Below are 20,146 nucleotides of genomic sequence, written 5' to 3'. Positions count from 1 at the left end.
TGGAGAAGGAGGACTCTTCCCACTCAAAAGGAGTAACAGATAGGTAAAATGCCTGGGATGAAAATTAGAGTTATCAGCGCTACACCCCAGAGCAGGACAGCCTGTGTGGCACTTGAGTGACAGGGAAGGTCAGGAGGGGAGCCCGGAAGCACAGTCCTGGGGATGAGGAGAAGAGCAGACCCTATGTCTGTGAAAAGAAAAGCTTCTGTTATCAGAATTAGCAAAGGACACGTCGTTTATGGCAGGTATGGGCACAAGGACCCTAACAGCCCACAAGGACTAATACACTCAGTATCACACTTTACACGTCAGAATTCAATCAGTAGTGATGGTTCCATTTAGGTATGGTGGGGGGTGGACTGATGTCCAGCAGAAACCAGGGAGGACCAAAGTTGACCGAAACCCCAACACCGTATAATAGTATCGATGAACACAGCAACACAGGTAATGCTTCCCAGGCACCAGGCACGGTGCTCAGCATCCTTTTATTTCATCCTGATAACCACTCCACAAGAAAGGCCTATTAGGCCCATTTTGAAGATGGGGAAACTGAGGCTCAGAGATGTTAGCTAATAAATGGCAGAAATGAGATTCAAACCCAGGTTTGTGTAACTCTCAATTCCGTGCCTGGCTAATGCCAGGATGCTATGGCTTCACCTTGAGAGTGGAGCTGAGTCTCCACCTGGAACCGGGGGTTAACCTTCCCTGGCAGGTTGTGTGCTTCCTGGAGACCCTCCAGGAGTGTCAGAGGGATAGAAAAGAAATTCCTTGCCATGGATCACTGAGAAACACAGCCCAAGGGAGACACAGAACAAGGAAAGGATTGTCTGTACAATAGTGGAGACACGGCCCCACTATCTTCGATCATGAACTAATCTGGCCAGAAAGATGCTCCTCAAAGCCCCTGAGGACAGGGACCCTTGTTAATCATTTTTACTCTAATGGACACTGATTTTCAGCTTCCCCAGCATTCATGTTCCATTTTTAGGCAAAATCCTCCATTTCTAGGCCCAAAAGTAAAGTTCACAGCCCAGGATTAAGCCAGTAAATTTCCATCCCATTTCCCTGACCCTACCAGTTGGTTCAGAGGTGGCATGTGGTCACACTGGTTGACTCAGTGAACCTCAGACTTAAACAATCTCATTCCTTTACTATGGACCAGAAGAGGGAAGGGGCTGAGACTTCTGAGGCCATATCGCCACCACATGGAAAGCCTAAGAGTGAAGCCATCCTGGAGAAGAGCAGAGCTGAGAGAGATATGGAGTCCTGACATGAACTGAGCCCCTAGATCCAGCCAAGCCTGAAGCTCATGCAACCCCTGGACTTCTCAGCTACATGTGCCAATAAATGACCTTGACACTAAAAAAAAAGTTCAAGTTTGTTTACTGTCACTTGAAACCAAGCCATATGTCCATACTACCACCATCGTACAGCGATAAAGACCTGCTTATTTTCTGATTAACAAAATAGTTCTTGGCAGTTTTGCTTGGGGGCCTGCTTCTCTGGTCAGTTAAAGCAGGAGAACCATCCATAAAATCCCAAAGACTACATCGAAGTCTAGCAACTTCAGCTCCTGCCTCAGTGATGCCCAAACCAGCCAGCTCTACAGCTCTGGAGGGCAACAAGCAGAATCCTTTCTCCTTTGCTCTCTAGATCCTGAGTAGCTGAAGGCCCACAATGCTGGCCACAAAGTGAATGCTCAGAAATGGTACTGTCCATTCAAAAACATTTATTTGTGCAGGAGGGGTTGTTACTAGGACAAAGGCACAATCAGACACAGGTCCTGATGACAGGGAACGGGATGCCCGTGCCGCCAGTGTGTACCTGACTGAGGATCAGGGCTCATTGAGGATCAGGGCTCACTCCAAGAAGCACAAATGACCCCCCTGGCTCCTAGCACCAACCACTTGCCAACCGATTTTTGCTGCCACAATTCCCGGTGGGAGCAATCATAACAAAAGGTCTAAGGTTGCCCATTGCATGCTGAGCCCAAACTCTTTGTGCCAAGGCAGGAATTCCAAAATATATGGGCAGATCAGAGAAGAGGGAGTTGATAAAAATCCAGCACTAGCCTCACATAAAACATACATACCCACCTGCATGCCCCCCCGACACACACACACAGCACCAGCGCCCCCGTACACACAAAACATGTCATCTTTTAAATGAAGGCACTGTTTCCCTCCTCTCGGGCACTTTCAGTAGCACTTTCAGAAGCTTCAGTTTTGCAATCATCTCCGTGTAACGGAGAGAACCATTAGTTAGGTCCCAGGAGACCTAGGTTCAAAGCCCAGCTCTGTAATCCTGGGCTAGTCCCTTCCACTCTCTGGCCTCAGTTTCTCCATCTGTAAAATGAGAACTTGCACTCAGTGATTTTTGAGGCACCTACCAGTTCCAACCTCCATGATTCCAGGACGGGGGTTAAAAACTGGGAACCCCAAGACCAAATAGGACCCACAAGCCCATGGGGTTATTTAAACTGGTTCACGCATCGAAAGATTTTTCACTGGGTGCTTACATTTTAAAACTGGGAGTCTTCTCATAAACGTCACGGTCTCTGACTTCTTTTGAAAAAGCCAAACATCTGGCAGCCCTGGGCCCACAAAGAGGGTCTGCACAAAGTAAAACACAACACCACTTACACAGAAGTCCCGCCAAGACTGCACGGCCTGAGTCTAACCATGCAGAAACATCAGACAAACCCAAACTGAGGGACATTCTGTAAAGTAGCTGGTCCCTACTCTTCGAAAATATCAAAGTCACAAATGACAAGGGCTAAGGAACTGTTCAAGGTCGACACAACCGCTAAATGCAGTAGGTGATCCCAGACTGAATCCTGCGCCAGAAAAATAAAATGCTCTAAAGGATGCTATTGAGACAAATTGCTGAAATTGGAAGATGGTTAGGTGAAAGTCTTGATCAGATAAGCTTACTAAATCTGGTAACTCTGTGTGGTTATATAAGAGAGTATACAACCTAGCCTCAAATGGTTCACCAAAAGGAGGGAGGGGGAGAGAGATAGAGAGAGAGAGAGGGAGAGAGAGAGAGAGAGAGAGAGAGAGGGAGAGAGAGAGACAGAGAAATCAGGGTTGGGGGCGGGGGAACTGGAGAGAGGAAGCAAATGTAAAGAAATGTTAAAAACTAGTGATTCTGAGTTTAAGGGGTACAGGAATCCTCTGTGTTGTTTTTGCAACTTTTCTATAAGTTTGAAACTATTTCCAAAAGAAGCTTAAAAAAAAATGACACATAACCGAGTGATGCTCAAATGTTCACGTGCAAAATCCCCTGGAGGGCTGGTGAAAAGTCATGTACCAAAATGTTCATTGCAGCTCTATTTACAATAGCCAGGACATGGAAGCAACCTAAGTGTCCATCAACAGATGAATGGATAAAGAAGATGTGGCACATATATACAATGGAATATTACTCAGTCATAAAAAGAAACGAAATGGAGGTATTTGTAGTGAGGTGGATGGAGTTAGAGTCTGCCATACAGAGTGAAGTAAGTCAGAAAGAAAAAAACAAATACAGTATGCTAACACATATATATATGGAATCTAAGGGAAAAAAAAAAGGTCATGAAGAACCTAGTGGCAAGACGGGAATAAAGACACAGACCTACTAGAGAATGGACTTGAGGATATGGGGAGGGGGAAGGGTAAGATGTGACAGGGTGAGAGAGTGGCATGGACATATATACACTACTAAATGTAAAATAGATAGGTACTGGGAAGCAGTCGCATAGCACAGGGAGATCAGCTCGGTGCTTTGTGGCCACCTAGAGGGGTGGGATAGGGAGGGTGGGAGGGAGGGAGATGCAAGAGGGAAGAGATATGGGAACATATGTATATGTATAACTGATACACTTTGTTATAAAGCAGAAACTAACACACCATTGTAAAGCAATTACACTCCAATAAAGATGTTAAAAAAAAAAAAAAAGCAGGATTGGGAGAGGGATGGTGCAAGGAACGAATGTGTCATTATGAAACTTTCTGTATCATTTCACTTGTTCCCAGGTGTATATATCTGAATGCCTGTCAAGCACCTACACCAGCACCTGCCTGCCGAGGGCAGATGGTCAGTACGTGTTAGCGACCTGCCGGTTTCTAAACACAGCAAAGATGCCAGGTGACACGGGACATGGGTGCTTCTTGTGTCTCCTGGGTGAGGGCAGTGGGAGCAGGCCTTCCGCTGGCTCATTCTTGGGGAGAAAAGTCCTTCAGGTCACTCCAACAGGATATATGTTTTCCCCTTGGAATTGCCACCACTGAATCAGGTCAGACACAAATTTCTCAGAATCTCTCCTGATCCTGAGATGAGAATATGGTTCAGGCAGCCGATTTTTGTCAAGACACGCGCTCCTCCTCCCCCTCTTCCGGGCGGAGGGAGGGTAATGAACCTTGGTCTCAAGGATCATTAAACCGCAGTATATAATCACCCCCATCCTGAGTCTCTGTACAACCCTCCCAGTGTCTGGTTTCTTGCGAGGCCACAGCTCGGCTTCATCAGTCTTTATTGCTACCTGCTGCGGCCACCCTAACAAATCAGGCTTCTGACTCAGCCTCAGGGCACATGAGGCCGGGCCCTCAACTGAGGGTCAGCTACCTGTCGCTGTGTCTCCAGGACAAAGAACAGGAGTTGCTTGGAGAAGAGACGAGAAGAGGGCACGGTGAGATGGCACAAGGTGAGGGCATGCTGTCTTTCAAACGCCTGGTGAAGGACAATATTTCATAAGATCGCGGCCTCGTATCAGACTCCAGCTGGTGCCACTGGGGCCAAGGTGGGGATGTCCGGGTATCATCAGTCACTTGTTGGCTTTTGTAGCTGCTGCCCTGAAGTGCTCAACCTCCCACCCCCAGGCAGCTAATAAACTCTCAGAAAACTGCAGGAGGCAAAAGTCCCCCGTCATTCCTCACCTGCTACCAAAGATGTTCAGGATGACATCTTTTGGCCACGTTCTGCAGCTGCCTGGCCCCCACAGGAATGGCCACCACCTGGGACAGTGGGTCCCCTAAATATCAGCACCAGAGTCCGGCGGGGTAATAGTTTGCTAGCCAGCATGGGTGCTGATCGCTGAGCAAGCGCAATGCTCTGGTGAACAAGAGGCATCCTTGGAGCAAGGCTGGGCCCCACCATACAATCCCCCAACTAAGCAAGGGTGCCAGAGGGAAACCTTGAACAAGTTAAGCTCCCTACTTGCTGAGCAGGCAAGTTCCAGTGGAAACAGCGTTGCCATTTCACACCCCAGCACTGCAGACTGGCGGATTCAGAATGACTGCAAACTCCACCTCCTTCCTGGCCTGTGACCTTGGGCCAGTTACTTAAATCTCTCAGCCTCAGTTTCTTCATCTGTAAAATGGGGATCATAATAGTACCTACCTGATGGAAGACTGTGAAGCTTAAACAAAATAATAGAAGTAAATTGCCTCGCCTGAACCGATGATGCTTGGGACATTGTCAACACACAATAAATGCTAATTGCTATTATTATCATCATTTTCATCATTGTTACAAGCTATCCCATCACATAATGTACAGCAATAGCTCCCCGAGCTACCCTTTATTGAGATTCAGTGCTCTAAGCTCTGGCCCCTGTGCTAGGAAATTTACATGATTTCCTCATTTTGTCCTCACTACATCCTTGCCGGGTAGAAACAGACCCACAGGGCTCAGTGATGTGCCCAAAGATATGTCAGCCACCACTTAGTTGCTATAAACCCCAAATCACTTCTGCCAGCCAGTAATGAATGATGATGTAGGTGGCATTTTTTTCATTCTGAAGAAGCTTCTTTATAGGGATCATAGAGGCTACCTAAGTCAGCTGGGATCAGAGATGCCCTCCAAGGAGCCAAAGACACACAGCTTATTAGACCAAAAATGGTCCACGGGTGGAGGGCATCCAATCAGATACCACAGGGGCAACACGGCATGCATGAATGCAGCGTGGAATAAATAAACACAGCGAGGATGGAGAGCTAAGTCCGTGGTTCTCTACTTCTCTGGGAAACAGGTTCACTCCTGAGTCAGCATCTTCCACACTGCGCAGCAGAGTCTAACACCTTATGTTTTGTCCATAGCTAACCTTAGAGACAGACTCCTCAGAAGCCAGGGCTCCTTCTACTCCCCTCCCTCCCCCTGTTTGTCACCCCCAGACCAAGGAAGGAGGGCGAGCCCCAAGGAGGTAAGTCCTTCTCGCAGCCCATCCGAGGTGGCTAGGCACCCCGAGGGTCCAAGACTCGGCCACTCTGCAGCCGGAATCTTCCTAATGCTGACTCCAGGCATTACCATCAGGGGTAACAAAATGCAGGATCACCACCCTTCACAGCACAGCCCCAGCCAGAGCTGACGGTAACAAACGGGCGGACAGACTCAGACTGGCAGGGACACAACCTCAGAGGCTCCCTCGGCTGGGTCGTGGGAGGAAGGCTGGCACTGGGGCCCAGAGGCAGGAAGTTCTCCTCTGGAACTCAGAGTGGCATGAGATTGGGACTGTTGGAAGCATGGGGGAGCCAGTGCCAGCAGCTGTGTTCTCCCAACAGCCCCGGCCTGGAGACTCCGAAATCAGCATTCTAAGTGAGTCAAAAGATCTGCCTAGGAAAAGCCACTTTGCATACTCACTGGGTAAGCCTTAGGGTTTCTCAGCTCTGGAATGGACCTGCGTGGAGTCTCTTATTGTACAGTTGGGGAAACTGAAACCCAGATGGAGACAGGAAGACGGGATGCAGGTTAGATTTGCATTTGGATTCAAAATCTACAATGTGGGCAAGATCACTCACCTTTTGGAGCCTCAGTTTCCTGATCTGTAACATGGGAATGATGATGTCTGCCTCAAAGAGTGCAGTGAATCTTAACTGCTACAATGCAGTTGATGTGCTCAGCAGGGACAAAGGTCATACAGACAATTGGTGATAACACTGAGACTTCAGCAGAGAGAGTCTCATTTCCCGATCTGGAGCCTATTCCAACAGGCTGCCTCTGTTTCTATCATTTGTTAGGATCAAAGAAAATGGGACTGGTCCATAGGGGTCCAGCTAATATTTGGGTTACACACTTGTTCCCCCACTGAGACTAAAATGCTATCTTTCTCCTTCCTGGGAGATCAGAGAGCAACCTCTCTGCATACAAGGACCAGGACTGTCCAAAGAGACAGTAGTGTTTCTAGGGCATCTTAGTATCAGGAGCTGATTTTAATTCAGGACTTTGCTACTGCCCACAGGCAAGCAGGGAAGCCTCTCCTCGCAGATGGAGATGGGGCAGGCATGAAAAGTGGGGAGCTATGGTGAATCCTTGCAGAACTCTTTGGCAGAAGCAGAGGTCTGAACGCGCAAGTCTGTGGGTTGTGGGTTTTTTTTCTTTTTTTCAGCAAGCTGGAAATGTTTCTACTCCAGCCAGAATTAAAGTGCAGGGCTATGGTCAAGCCCTCTGAGGTGGCCACGCTGACATTCACTCACGGGACGGTGGTGCTCAAAGACAGATGGCTGCTGGAAGCAGCTGCCCAGCATCACGCCAAGGTAAATTCCAAGCACTCTTAGGGCCGTAAGGAAGTGGGGAGTGTGAACTGAAAGGCATTTAGCCACAGCCTCAAAATTAACCACGGAGCCAGAGGATGGAAATGATACTAGGCTAAGGAGCCAATAAACATCAAAACAACAGCTATCATTTATCAGGCGCTTACTCTGTGCCAACTACTGTGCAGACAACTTGACAAATATGAGCTGATCTAATCTTCACAACCATCTATGACATGAAGCTATTGTTAGGCCCATTTTACAGATTAAGGAAACTGAGGCTCAGAGAGGCTCTTGACTTGCTCGAGGTCCGCACACTGCTCAAAAGTAACAGAGCTGGGACTGGAACCCAGGAAGCTCCCTCCAGGGCCATGACACCCTGCCCCACCCTGCTGTCGTTACACATCGGATATGTCATCCCCTTTTTTCTCATCCAGGCTCACCACGCAGCCCTCTGACTGCCATGCAGGCCCACCCACTGTCATGGACAGTTTCTAGTCTCTCTGACAGTGATTTCTCTTGACAAATTGATAAATTGGCCTTCTGGCGTTGACGTGTGTCATGAGTGCTATTTTAGTTTGCTTGATTCAGGGCCTCTACCCTCTGGGTACTGAGATAAGCCAGGCTCTGGAACTTATCCTAACTGATGTCCACACAAGTCTCTTCTGGTACCAGACCCTCCAATGATTCCTGCAGTGGACTCATGAGACACATCTGTGGCTTGTAAACAGTTCACGGTTCTGCCCCGGGCCAACCATCCAGCTGGGCTAAGGCAGAGGTTCTGAACCCAACAGTCTTGACACTGGACATTTGTGTTGGATGTTACGTGTGCAGTTTTCCAGGAAGAAAATTAATAGATTGCATCCAATTCTTAAAGGGCCCATGGCCTCCCTAAAAAAAGTTTTAAAACCCTTATGTGAAGGTAAAGAATAGAACCCCACATTTAGAGAAGGGTATCCCACTGGATATTTGAGGAACTTGGTTATCAAATCAGGCATGATGGATAAGCTTGTATACTCTGGAGTGAGAAAGAATCAGATTCAAATCCTGACTCAACTACTCCATAGCTGTGTGACTTTAGGCAATTCTTTGATGTCCCTGGGCCTCAGTTTCCTCATCTATACAATGGGAATAATCCATCTGTACCACTGATTATTGCAAGAACTAAATGATATCACACATGTGGGTGAGTAGCACATACTGGTGCTCAGTAAACATCACTTATCATTTATCACAGCATCAACATGTGGACACAGTCTGGCTGTATTAAGGGCAAGGGGTTATTTCCTACAAATTCTAGCACCCCCTCCTCTTCCTGAGTTCCCAGGCAATAAAGTTTTTGTCTTGGCTGGCGGACTGGTTGGGCTTTTTTCAGGGGCTCCCCTCTGACCACATCTGTGCCTGTTCAGCAAAATGGGCCTCTAGGCAGAGAAGATTAAACGCCTTCTGAGACCTCAGCTCTCGATCACCAGAAAGTTCCATTTCCTCTCCCAGGAATAACCACTTTGCTGCAAAATTCATGGGAGCAGAATGTAAGCCACTCCAAGCCACGCTCAGCCCAGTTTGAACCCAAATCCATCTTTGAGATGTAAAGGTTATGCGCTTTGACCCGCGGTGGGGGAGAAAATTACAAAATTGAATCAGAGATGCCTTATCCACAGTGGCTAGGAAAAATCCTGTGACCGGACTGCTGAGAAGCAGAGGAGAGAAAAGGCTGATGTTTCCTTTAATGCCCTGCATGCTTGCTTCCTGCTGTCATCCCTACACACCTGCAGGCCAAAAAAGAGGAGGCACATGGGACCAATGACAACAGCCTCCCAATTATGCCCCCTTCTCTCCGAAACCATCCTCAGGGGCATGAGTGGCGCAGGTGGAGGCGGCAGACGGACCGCAGATGAGGCGTGTTCCGCGCGCATTTCCCGAGTATTTTCGCGGAAGGAAAAGAAGAGGGCGCGCCACGGGCGCGGAGGGCAGCAGGTGCAGCTGCTGGGGACTTACTTGAGGAGAAGTTGGCCTCGGAGTGGACGGGAGGGGTGGAGGGCAGGAAGGGCGCGTGTCCCACGAAGAAGGAGCGGAGGGAGCGCTCAGACAGCAGCGGGGAGCGCTGCTGGGAGGGGATATTCTCACAGCTGCCCACGCTGCTGTGGATCTTGAGGTTCAACGGCTTGCTTTTCTTCTTGGCTCTGAAAGGGAGACAGAAAAAAGAAGAGAGGGAAATGTATCCCTAAGCACACACAGTGAGAGCAGGCGGACCCAATCTCCTTAGCGTGGCACCCAGTAACCACTCCCCACCTCCATCTGGCCCTGCCACCCTCTCCGGATCCCTCCCACTGGGCTCCAGCCACATATTTTGTGCTGCTTCTCACCTCTAACCCTTGGTTTATGCTCTTCCCATGGCCTGGGAAACCCTCCCCTTCTTTGTCGGGTCAAGGCCCCATATGTTTTTTTACAACTCTGGTGTCCTCTTCTCCAGGAAGCCTTCCTTGACACCCCAGTCCATCCCAACCAGGGTTGAGTGTTCTTCCTACAGGAAGCCTTCCCTGATACTCCCCCTTTCCTCCTAGCTTGGGTTGGTGTTCCAGCTCCACCCTCCTAAAATATTCTCTATATATCTCTGTGGCTGCACTTTCCTATATTTTCCAAATTTGTTCTTTTAGGCTCTGTCTCCCAAGTGGACTGAGGGTCTTTGAGGCCAGTGACTCTGTATTGCTCGTTTCTCCGTCTTTGGCAACCAGCACAGAGCCTGGCACACAGTAGGTGCTCACGAAATGTTTATTAAATGATCGATCTGGATGAAGACGGCCACTCATAACGCTGCATTTTAATTCTCCATCTTCCAGGACTGACTGTGAGCTCCTTGAGGGTCGGAACCTGTGGTTTTTGTTGTTGGAGCGCTCAGCCCCTAGCTCGGCCCCAGCTGAATAGAATGTACCTCTTGGGCTGGTTCTGAAACATTTCTCCCCTTCCCCAGGAGTTTAGGTGATCAGCTGAAGAGAGTTTGGTCCAAAATTAACCTCACCGCCTTCCCCCCAACCCCCAACTCCCGCAGTGCCCTGTTCAGGTGTGGCCAGGAGTTGGGCGCCCTCTTGTGGCCAAAGCAAACCTGCCTCGCAAATATTCACAGATCCGGATGCAGGGCCCAGGAAGGGGTGTTCATTTAAGACTAGAGGCCTCCCACACAGGCAGCCTAAAAGTCACCCTCTCCAGGAGGTCTGCTGCCCCTCAGCTTTAAGGAGTTCAAGTGTGCCTGCAGAGCTGCCCCCCGCAGCGCCCGCGCGGGCAGCCCTGCTCCTCATCCCCGCGGGGGTCTGCAGCAAGGCCCAGGAAGGCGCCTCCTGCTAGAGCAGCACGCGATGGCCGGCTCACCCCGACCGCGGCTGGAGAAGAGCAGGCAGCGGGGGTGGCAGCATTTCATTCCACACGAGCGTCCAGTGGTGGAGAGTCACAAAGGCGTCTACACAGAGGGAGTGTAATGTAGGAGTTACACTCGCAGGCTTTGGGGTCAGGGAGTTTGGAGCCTGGGTCCTGACTGTGACCTCAGGAAAGTGATCTCACCTTTTCGTGCCTCAGTGTCCTCACCTGGACGATGGGGGAAACCACAGCACCTACCTAAGAAGGATGGATGACGATTCTACGGGATCATGTGCTTGGCACGGGGCCCAGCACAGAATGAGGGTTCAGGTGACCTGATGTTAACGTCACTATGACCAGGTTAAACTGGCTGTCTGTATAGCAGGGGCTTAACCTTGAAGAAGCCAAAAACTGAAGCCAAGCCATGTTTTTCACCTGAAACACCCAACAGCTCCCTCAACTCACCACGACCCTTGGCAGATGAAGAGGATGCAGTCAAACCCTGCAGCAATAGGTACCATGATGATCTCCCAAACACAGATGGCAGCCTTGAGGCACTGGGCCACTAAGTGATGAGGCCAGATCCCTTGTACAAGAAGAACCAAGTCTATATGTAAAATAGATAACTAATAAGGACCTACTGTATAGCACAGGGAACTCTTCACAATACTCTGTAATGACCTATATGGGAAAAGAATCTAAAAAAGAGTGGATGTATATATATGTGTAACCGATTCACTTTGCTGTACAGCAGAAAATAACACAACATTGTAAATCAACTATACTTCAATAAAAATTTTTTAAATAAAATAAAATAAAAAGAAGAAGCAAGTCTAACCCAGCACAAGTGTAACAGTAGCTCAATGCTGCTTCACTCACGGCCACAGATGGAGCAGAGAAGGGGTGTGTATAAATAAATGTTAGTTGGACAGACGGATGGATAAAAGGATGGATGGATGGATGGATGGATAGATAGATGGGTGGGTGGATACAGGAGAAAAGGGTGAAAAGTGGAAGGATGGAATGAATGAAGGACAGAGAGGATGAGAGGATGAAAGAATGGGAGGGCAAATGGATAGAATGAAAGAGAGAATGAGAAGATGGAAGGATGGGGAAGGGGAGGATGGATGGAAGGAAGAATGGATGGATGGATGGAAGGAAGAATGGATGGATGGATGAATGGATGGATGGAAGTGTGAAAAGGTCAAAGGATGAAAGGGTGATGGATGGATGGATGCAATGAAGGAGGAGAGGATGGTAGGATGGAAAGATGGATAGAAAGAAGGGAGGAAGAGAGGATAGGAAGAAGAGAAAGTGGGAGGATGAATGGCTATTTAATCAGAGAAAGTGGAAGGAAATTCTGTATCGCTTCCCACCCACCAAGGAAGCCTTTGTAGACAGGATGTAGGACTCACCTTTACCATCTGTGCTCATTACCCAGACGTGCTTGGAGGGGAAAACAGACACAATCGACTGTGTCTGATGACTGTGACTAAAATTTAGTGGATATTTTGCAGTATATCCTGCAGATGCAGTTAAGAAGAACATCCTCTCCATGATCTTCACAGGATATTAGATATCTATTACATAAATGTATTTTCTGGAAATGGGGCCAATTCTGGGGAAAGCAGCAAAATGAAACACTGGCACGGGCAGCTCCATCCTCTGGGGCTGTACCAGCACCGGGTGGACATGCCGCTTTCTGGAAGGGCTCTCTGACATGGCAGGCTGGACCACAAACCGTGCCTAGGAAAATGTGCTTGTTTTACCAGGTACAGCAAAGGCCTAGTCCAATGTTGGCATCTAGAAAAGTTCTTCCAACCTTCCTGATTTGCATAGCCTATTTGAACGAAAAGAATCCTGAGAATTCTCACCTCTTCACATTGGTTCATTACTTTCCATCTCCAGCCCACAGTTCTGGACCAAGCCACCTTCCTCCCTCACCTAAGCTACTGCTGCTGCTGCCTCTTAAAATCCTAATCCCACTTTTGTTTCCCTTTGCTCTGTTTTTTTTTGTATTGAGGTAAAATTCACATGAAGTTAACCATTTTAAAGTGAACAACTCAGTAGCATTAAGTATTCACAATGCTGTGCAAACACTACCTCTATTTAGCCCCCCAAATATTTTCCTCATCCCAAAAGAAAACCCTCTACCCATGAAACCATTACTCTCCATTCCCCTTTGCTCCAGCCCCTGGCAATCACTAATATTTTCTGTCTCTAAGGATTTGCCTATTCCAGGTATTTCATATAAATGGAATGAATCATCCAATATGTGACCTTTTGCGTCTGGCTTCTTTCACTTAGCGTCATGTTTTTGAGGTTCATCCGTGTTGTAGCATGTATCAAAACATCATTCCTTTTAATGGCTGAATAACACCATCTGACTTTTAATTCTTTACAATGTATTTTCTACCCAGCAGTTAAAGTGATGTTTAAAAATGGTACATTGTATCATGTCACCCTCAGCTGAAAAATTTCCAAAGGTTTTCCATTGTTCTCCCTTCCCATGGCTTACAAAAGCTTCATAGCACCCTCAACATCCTCTCTCCAACTTCTTTACCATCACCTTGTCACGCTCTGACTCTGGTCATCTCCCTGGTCCTTGATCACACCAAGTTGTCATCCACCTCAGGGCCTTTGCACATGCTGTCCCTCTGCCTGGGGCGCTATTCCCCATCCTGTTAGTGGAGACCTACTCACCTTTAGGCATCACTCCCTTAGAGACACTGTCCCCAATCCTCAGAACTAGTCAGATCTCTAGGCTACATGTGCTCCCAGCACTATGTGAATTCTGCATTTACTTATGTGGTTACTGAATGTCTGTCTCCCCCATGGCCTGTGCCCCCCCACACACAAGGGAAGAATCTGTATCCCCAGCACCTAACACAAAGCAGGCACGCCACAGTGGCAGAGCCAAGATCAGATGCCGGGTCCGCAGACTCCCAACCACGTCCATGTGCCCCAGCTCAGGCTAGGACCTGACATCCTCTATCTGGGGGGAGGGGGGAGGGCGGGGAATTCTAAAGGACTGTGTCCCAGTTTCGATCTGTGAGTCAGGAGGACTGTTTATCAGCATCTTCCCAGTTAATTCTCAAATATGGGCTCCTTGAGGGCGGAGATGCATCTTATTTCTTTCGCCAGCCTCTGGCCACCTCTGTCTGGATCTGGCAGACAGCTCTGCACTCATAAGGCTCCTGATCGATGCCCATTTGCCAGCTAGCCTCTCAGAGCCTTCATCACAAAGGTTGCCAAGGAAAGTCCCAGACTGATGCTTAGGCTTTGCACCGTTTCCTCTCCCGAAAGTCTGCTGGATTTTGAGCTAAGCCAAGCCGCTGGCTCACACGGCCCCTCAGCTTCCTCAAGTGTGGGGTTGTGTCCCCTTGCACTTGAAAGCCTTCACCAGCCAAACCCCTCAGCATATCATTAACGGGGTCTGGGGCATCCGGCCCTGCCGATCGGCAGGAAATGACAGGGCTGGGAACAGGGAGTCTCCTCGCAGGCATGGCAGAAGGACAGGCACAAACACACATTCTCACACACCACCCTGGGCAGCAAAGTGCTAATCCAGTAGCCATTTGCCCAAACAGGAAAAAAATGCCAGCTGGTCTAACCCGGAGCTGCGTGAGCTACCCCTCCTTCTCAAACTGGGCCATTTAAATCCTTTGCAGTTGGCCTGATCTGATTACCCAAGAGGAGGTCTCCAGGAAAGACCCTTTTCAAAACCAAAGAATAACACCAGTTCTTGGGTGAGAAGGGGTGGAGGTGGGGGGAGTACTTAGGGACCCTCGGCTCAGCTGCTCGAGCCTGGGGAAGGAGAAGGTTTAGAAAAGCCTAACACTGGAGGATGTTTATTGAGAATCCACTGTGGTCCTTGGCCACAGGTGACAACCCTCATTTCTGCCTTAGGCATGCCCAGAGCATGGCAAGAATCAACAGGGGCCCCGGCAAAAAAAGGAGCACTGATGAGTCAGTCAGACAACAGAAGCTGCATTTCCCCAGGTGTGGAGGAACAGGCAATGCTTTTAGATGACACGTGGATGCCATTTTTGTATTTTAAAAGTTGAAATTTGAAATATTGATTTTGCACACCAAATCCATAATTTCATGCAGTTTTTTCACAGTATACAGCCTTATGTAAAATACACTAAGAAGAATTAAAAGAAGAGGGAGAAAAGGAAAGGAAAGAAGGAGAAGGAAAAGAAAAAGAGGAAGAAGGAGATGAGGAAGAACAAAGGAGATGGAGGAAGAGACATTGGCCGAAAAAAAAATGTCAAGTAAATTCTAGTATAGGTCCCACCAGAGTGGCTAAAATAGAGTTGACAGCACCAAATGTTGGCAAGGATACAGAGCAACCAGAATTCTCATAAAATTCTGGTGAGATTGTGAATGGAAACAACCATTTGGAAAAACAATTTGACAGTATCTACTGAAACTGAACATACGCTCTGACCCAACAATTTCACCCCAGGGTATTATGTCCTTAACCAAAATGACCGCCCATGTCCACAGAATGACCTGTGTAAGAATATTCATGACAATGTCATTCATATGGGCAAACACTGGGAAAAATCTCAATGTCCATCAATAGTAGTATGGAGAAATACATCACAATATACTCATTTATTTGACTACTGCACGACAATGAAAAAGAGGAAACTATTGCTATACTACAGTATGGCTGAGTCTCAAAGATACAGTGTTGGGCCAAAGAAGCCAGCCACAAAACAGTTTTATGTTGTATGAGTCCATTATGATTCCATTTACATCGAGTTCAAGAACAGGCAAAACTAATCTATGGTGAGAGACCCCAGAAGAGTGATTTTCTTTGGGGAGGTTACTAACTGGAAGGGGAACCAAGAATCCTTCTGGGGGCTCGACATGTCCTCTGTTTTGACTGGGTGACAGTCACCTGGGTGGATTGATAAATAAAAATGCATCAAACTGTACACAAAAATTGTGCACTTTACTTCTGAATTAAACTTATGCCTTACAAAAAGTTTTTTAAAACAACAGTAAAAAAAACAACCCAATTAAAAAGTGAGATTAAAATTAAAAGATTTGAATCGACATTTCTCCAGAGAAGATATACAAATGACCAACAAGCCCATAAAAAGATGTTCAGCATTACTAGTCATTAGGGAAATGCAAATCAAAACCACAATGAGATGCCACTTCACACCCACTAAGATGGCCATAATCAAGAAGTCAGAAAATAATAAGTGGTGGTGAGGATGTGGAGAAATTGGAACTCTTTTCCATTGCTGGTGGGAATGTGCTGCAGCCACTGTGGAAAACAGTCGGATGATTCATTCCTCAACAAGTTAAACATGGAATTACTATCTGACCCAGCAATTCTACTCCTAGATATATACCTAAAAGAATTGAGAACAGGTGTTCAAACAAAAACTGTGCACAATGTTTACAGCAGCATTATTCACAATAATCAAAAGGTGGAAACAACTCCCATGTCCATCAAGAAATGAATGGATAAACCAATTGTGGTCTATCCAGACAGTGGAATATTATTCACTATTATGAAGTACTGATTCATGCTACAATGCAGATGAACCTCAAAAACATGAGCTAAGTGAAAAAAACCACATGCAAAGGCCACATATGACGATTCCATTTATATGAAATATCCAGAATAGGCAAATCTATAGAGACAAAAAGCAGATTAGTGGTTGCCCAGGGCTGGGGGCAGGAGGGGGAATGGGAAATGACTGTTTAATGGGTCTGGGGTTTCCATTTGAGGTGATGGAAAAGTTTTAGAACTGGATAGTGGTGATAGTTGCACAAGATTATAAATGTACTTAATGCCATTGAATTGTACACTTTAAAATGGTAAATTTTATAGGATGGATAAACAAGAAGGTCCTACTATATAGCACAGGGAAATATATTCAATATCCTGTGATAAACCATATGGAAAAGTACATGAAAAAGAATATATATGTATAACTGAGTCATTTTGCTGTACAGCAAAAATTAAACACAACATTGTAAATCAACTATACTTCAATAAAATTTAAAATAAAAATGGTAAATTTTATGCTATGTGTATTTTACTATAATTAGAAAAAAATAATAGCAATAAAAAATAATAGCGATACAGGAAGCATATTTCTCCCCCTTCCTAGCTGTGTGACCTTTATCAAGTCACTTAACCTCTCTGAGCATCAATGTCCTCACCTGTAAAAATGCCTACTAATGCCTCTACCTCACAGGGTTGTATGAAGATCCAATGAAATAATGGACTTCAATGCCTCACAGAGTACCTGGCACCTGAGCTAGGGAGCTCTTCTCACATTTGTCCCTTGCCAAGAAATTTCTTTTCCTCTAGACACAGATTGAGGCTCCTTATAGGCAAAGTCTGTCCCACGTGGAAGTAGGTCAGGACTCAAAATCAGGAGAAGATGGATAAGTATCCACAAAGAGGACCAAACAATTCCTCTTTACCCTGGACTTCTTGCCTCGGGAGAAGCACATGAAGGTCTGAGGACCACACTGACCCATCTCTGGGGTGATGACACCAGACGGGGGAGGCAGGAACCTTCCTGGAAGAAGGGCAGTTACAAAAGGATTTTCAAAGGCATCCAGAGAAAAGGCTTGGCAAGGAATGCTTGCTCAAGGCAGCCCTTTCCCTCCACTGTGTTCTTCCTAGGACCCCTCTAGGCTCTCACCATCAGTGCCTATTATATGCTAAGGGAATCCCTCGGCACCACTCAGATTAATTTTATCACTAAAAGAAGAGAAACACCCACTGCCTCCGACAGAGTAGTCACTAGAGAATGGACTTGAGACTGGTCACTTTATGAAATTCTTATTCTAGTGGTGTATTAATTTCCTCATTTGCTCTCTAGAATATTCTAGAACTAGAATATAAGCCCCATCTCAATCTTGTTCACCGATGTGAATGCCTGACACATAGTGCCCCCGAAATTATATTCTGGATGAATGCACAAGTGAATATTATCACCAAGCCTCACGGGCAGTTCCATTTTACAGATGAAGTAACTGAGTCCAGAGAGCACCAGGATTCAAACTCAATTTGTCCAAAGCCAGAGCCCAGATCCCCACAACTACACGTGACACCGTCCCAGTCCAGCACCAGGGAGGGGGTTTTCCCCAAAGCTCAGGATCCTGGACCCAGACATCTTCATCATGTACTAGAAGTTAGGATTCAAGGGTTCTCTAAATGAGACACATGTGGGTTCCTTCCCACCTCGGTCACACAGAGATCTGGACTGGGAAACAGATTCTTGCAAAAACCAAAGCAGAGTGTCCCCAAAGTATAAAACAGAACTGCTAAGGTGCCAGAGAAGAGGTGCCGCCTGCCTCTGTCCCACCAAGCCCAGCTCCCAAGACACAGGATCTGGCTTGGGAGGAACATGGCTCCCAGGTCATGGAATCTGGTTTGGGGGTAAATGTGGCTCTTAGGAGTGATCCAAGTAACCTCCAAGGGACCTCTGAAGTGTGCAGGCTGGTTTTCTGTGGATGAGAACAGCAGACAATACAATGATGTGCTCATCAAGGCCTGGGAGTCAAACAGTCCTGGATGGAGATCCCACTCCCCCTGTGCTAGCTGTGTGGTCTTGGGCAAGTTACTTCCCCATTCTGAGCCTTTCTCCTTGTTTCTCAAAGAGGGCTATCACCAAGGTGTGGAAAGGATCACACAAGATAAAAGGGATCTGTGAGGCGTGAGGCCCGGCACCACCCCCTTGGTATGAATCTGTATTATTTCCAGTCGATTTCCTACTTCATGAAGGCACAAGACGTCAACTCTGTTTTCCTTGTCGCTTCTTACCTCGAATGAGCTCTACCTCAGCTCCTCCATGCCTTCACTCTCCTAGAACCCTATCATATCTTCTCTCCGGCACATCCTTAAAGGCTCGGTCTGAGGATGACCAGCTCTGAGCCCTCCAGAACCATCTGCCTCTAGGTTGCCATCAACAGCTCAGCACGTGCATCTGTGTCATGCCCTGAGCACTCACTGCAGTCCAGACACCAGCCCTGAACACACAGGAACTCATGTGATCCTCCCCACAGCCCTGTGGAGAAGGTTCTATGGTCATACCCATTTTACAGATGGGAAAACTGAAGCTCACAGAGATGATACGGCACTTGGTTGCAAATTCGGCCCAGGCCACCCAAGCACACTCTAAGTGCAATGCACTGTGTTAGACACCACGGGGCATAAAAAGGAGCCCAGCCTCTGTTCTCAGCAGCCCCACCTTGTGTGTCACTTCTGCACCAGTACAGACCTGGCCAGAAAACGGGAGTGTGCTCCACACCTGCTTCATGGCTGTGGGTATCGCACCAAAGCACAGCAGGAATCCCAAATTCAGGTGTGACCCACCAGAAATCGTCTTTCACTGGAAGCAGGTCATCCACGCTGCCTTGTACCCTGGCTGGGCGTGCCAAATGTGAGAAACCCTGAGTTATGCCTGGGGCATTGCTCTCCTTTTGTTCTCTGGGAAGCTGCCTGCTGGTCTGAACTGGGCAGATCCAGCCAGATTCTTCTAGTCCAGAGGTTGACAAACTATGGGCCAACGCTGGGCCAAATCCAGCTCTCAGCCTGTTCTTGTAAATAAAGTTTAATTGGAACGCAGCCATGCCCATTCATTACACATTGTCTGTTAATTCTTTAGCTTGACAACTGCAGAGTTAGTTGCAGCACAGACTGTATGGCCCACAAAGGGGCCCTTTACCGGAAAAGTTTGCCAATCCCTGTTCTAGATTCTCTGCCCACAGATGTTAATCACAAAAAAAATAAAATAAAAAAATCCTGACAAGAACCAGAGTCTGCTTGGGATTTATTTTCCCTCAAGTGACAGCGTCTCTCTTGACCTTTGCATCTAAATAATGAACACTCTGCCTTCCTACTCCCTTCTCTCCCTGTGGCCCAGTCACGGTGGCCTGAATCATCCAGGGTCAGGCAATGGCCAACATCCCTGAGTGGTAAGACTAAGCCCTTTGCCTAAATCTGTGTTGTTCTATACAGTAGCCATAGCCACACATGGCTACTAAAATTTAAATTCAGTAAGACAAAATTTTAAATTCTGTTCATCAGTCTCAAATTGCCTCAATTTAAATGCCCAAAAGTCACATGTGGCTGCTGGCTACCATGGTGGACACAGCAGACACAGACATTTCCATCATCACTGAAACTCCTTTTGGACTCTGCTGCTCTAAACAACCCTGTTCCCGGCATTACAGGGTGAGGTGACCACTGCTCTGCTATCAGAGCACCTGCTCCGTCCCATCTCTCTCTCCTCTCT

At 47.3% G+C, this 20,146-nt stretch overlaps 1 protein-coding gene across 1 annotated transcript in view; it reads right to left on the bottom strand.

Annotated features, from left to right (window-relative positions):
• The window catches only part of KSR2 (kinase suppressor of ras 2), a 410,930-nt gene that overhangs the window by 171,433 nt on the left and 219,351 nt on the right, over nt 1-20,146 (bottom strand). Inside the window, exon 5 of the mRNA XM_036823399.1 lies at nt 9,510-9,694. Within this exon, the coding sequence (XP_036679294.1) occupies nt 9,510-9,694 (185 nt within the window). The remainder of the gene's footprint in view (nt 1-9,509; nt 9,695-20,146) is intronic.

Source organism: Balaenoptera musculus, chromosome 14, assembly GCF_009873245.2.
Source record: "Balaenoptera musculus isolate JJ_BM4_2016_0621 chromosome 14, mBalMus1.pri.v3, whole genome shotgun sequence".
In the NCBI taxonomy this organism is placed as follows: Eukaryota; Metazoa; Chordata; class Mammalia; order Artiodactyla; family Balaenopteridae; genus Balaenoptera; species Balaenoptera musculus.
The sequence above is the reverse complement of the archived record's forward strand: the minus strand, read 5'-3'. Positions and strand labels throughout refer to the sequence as shown.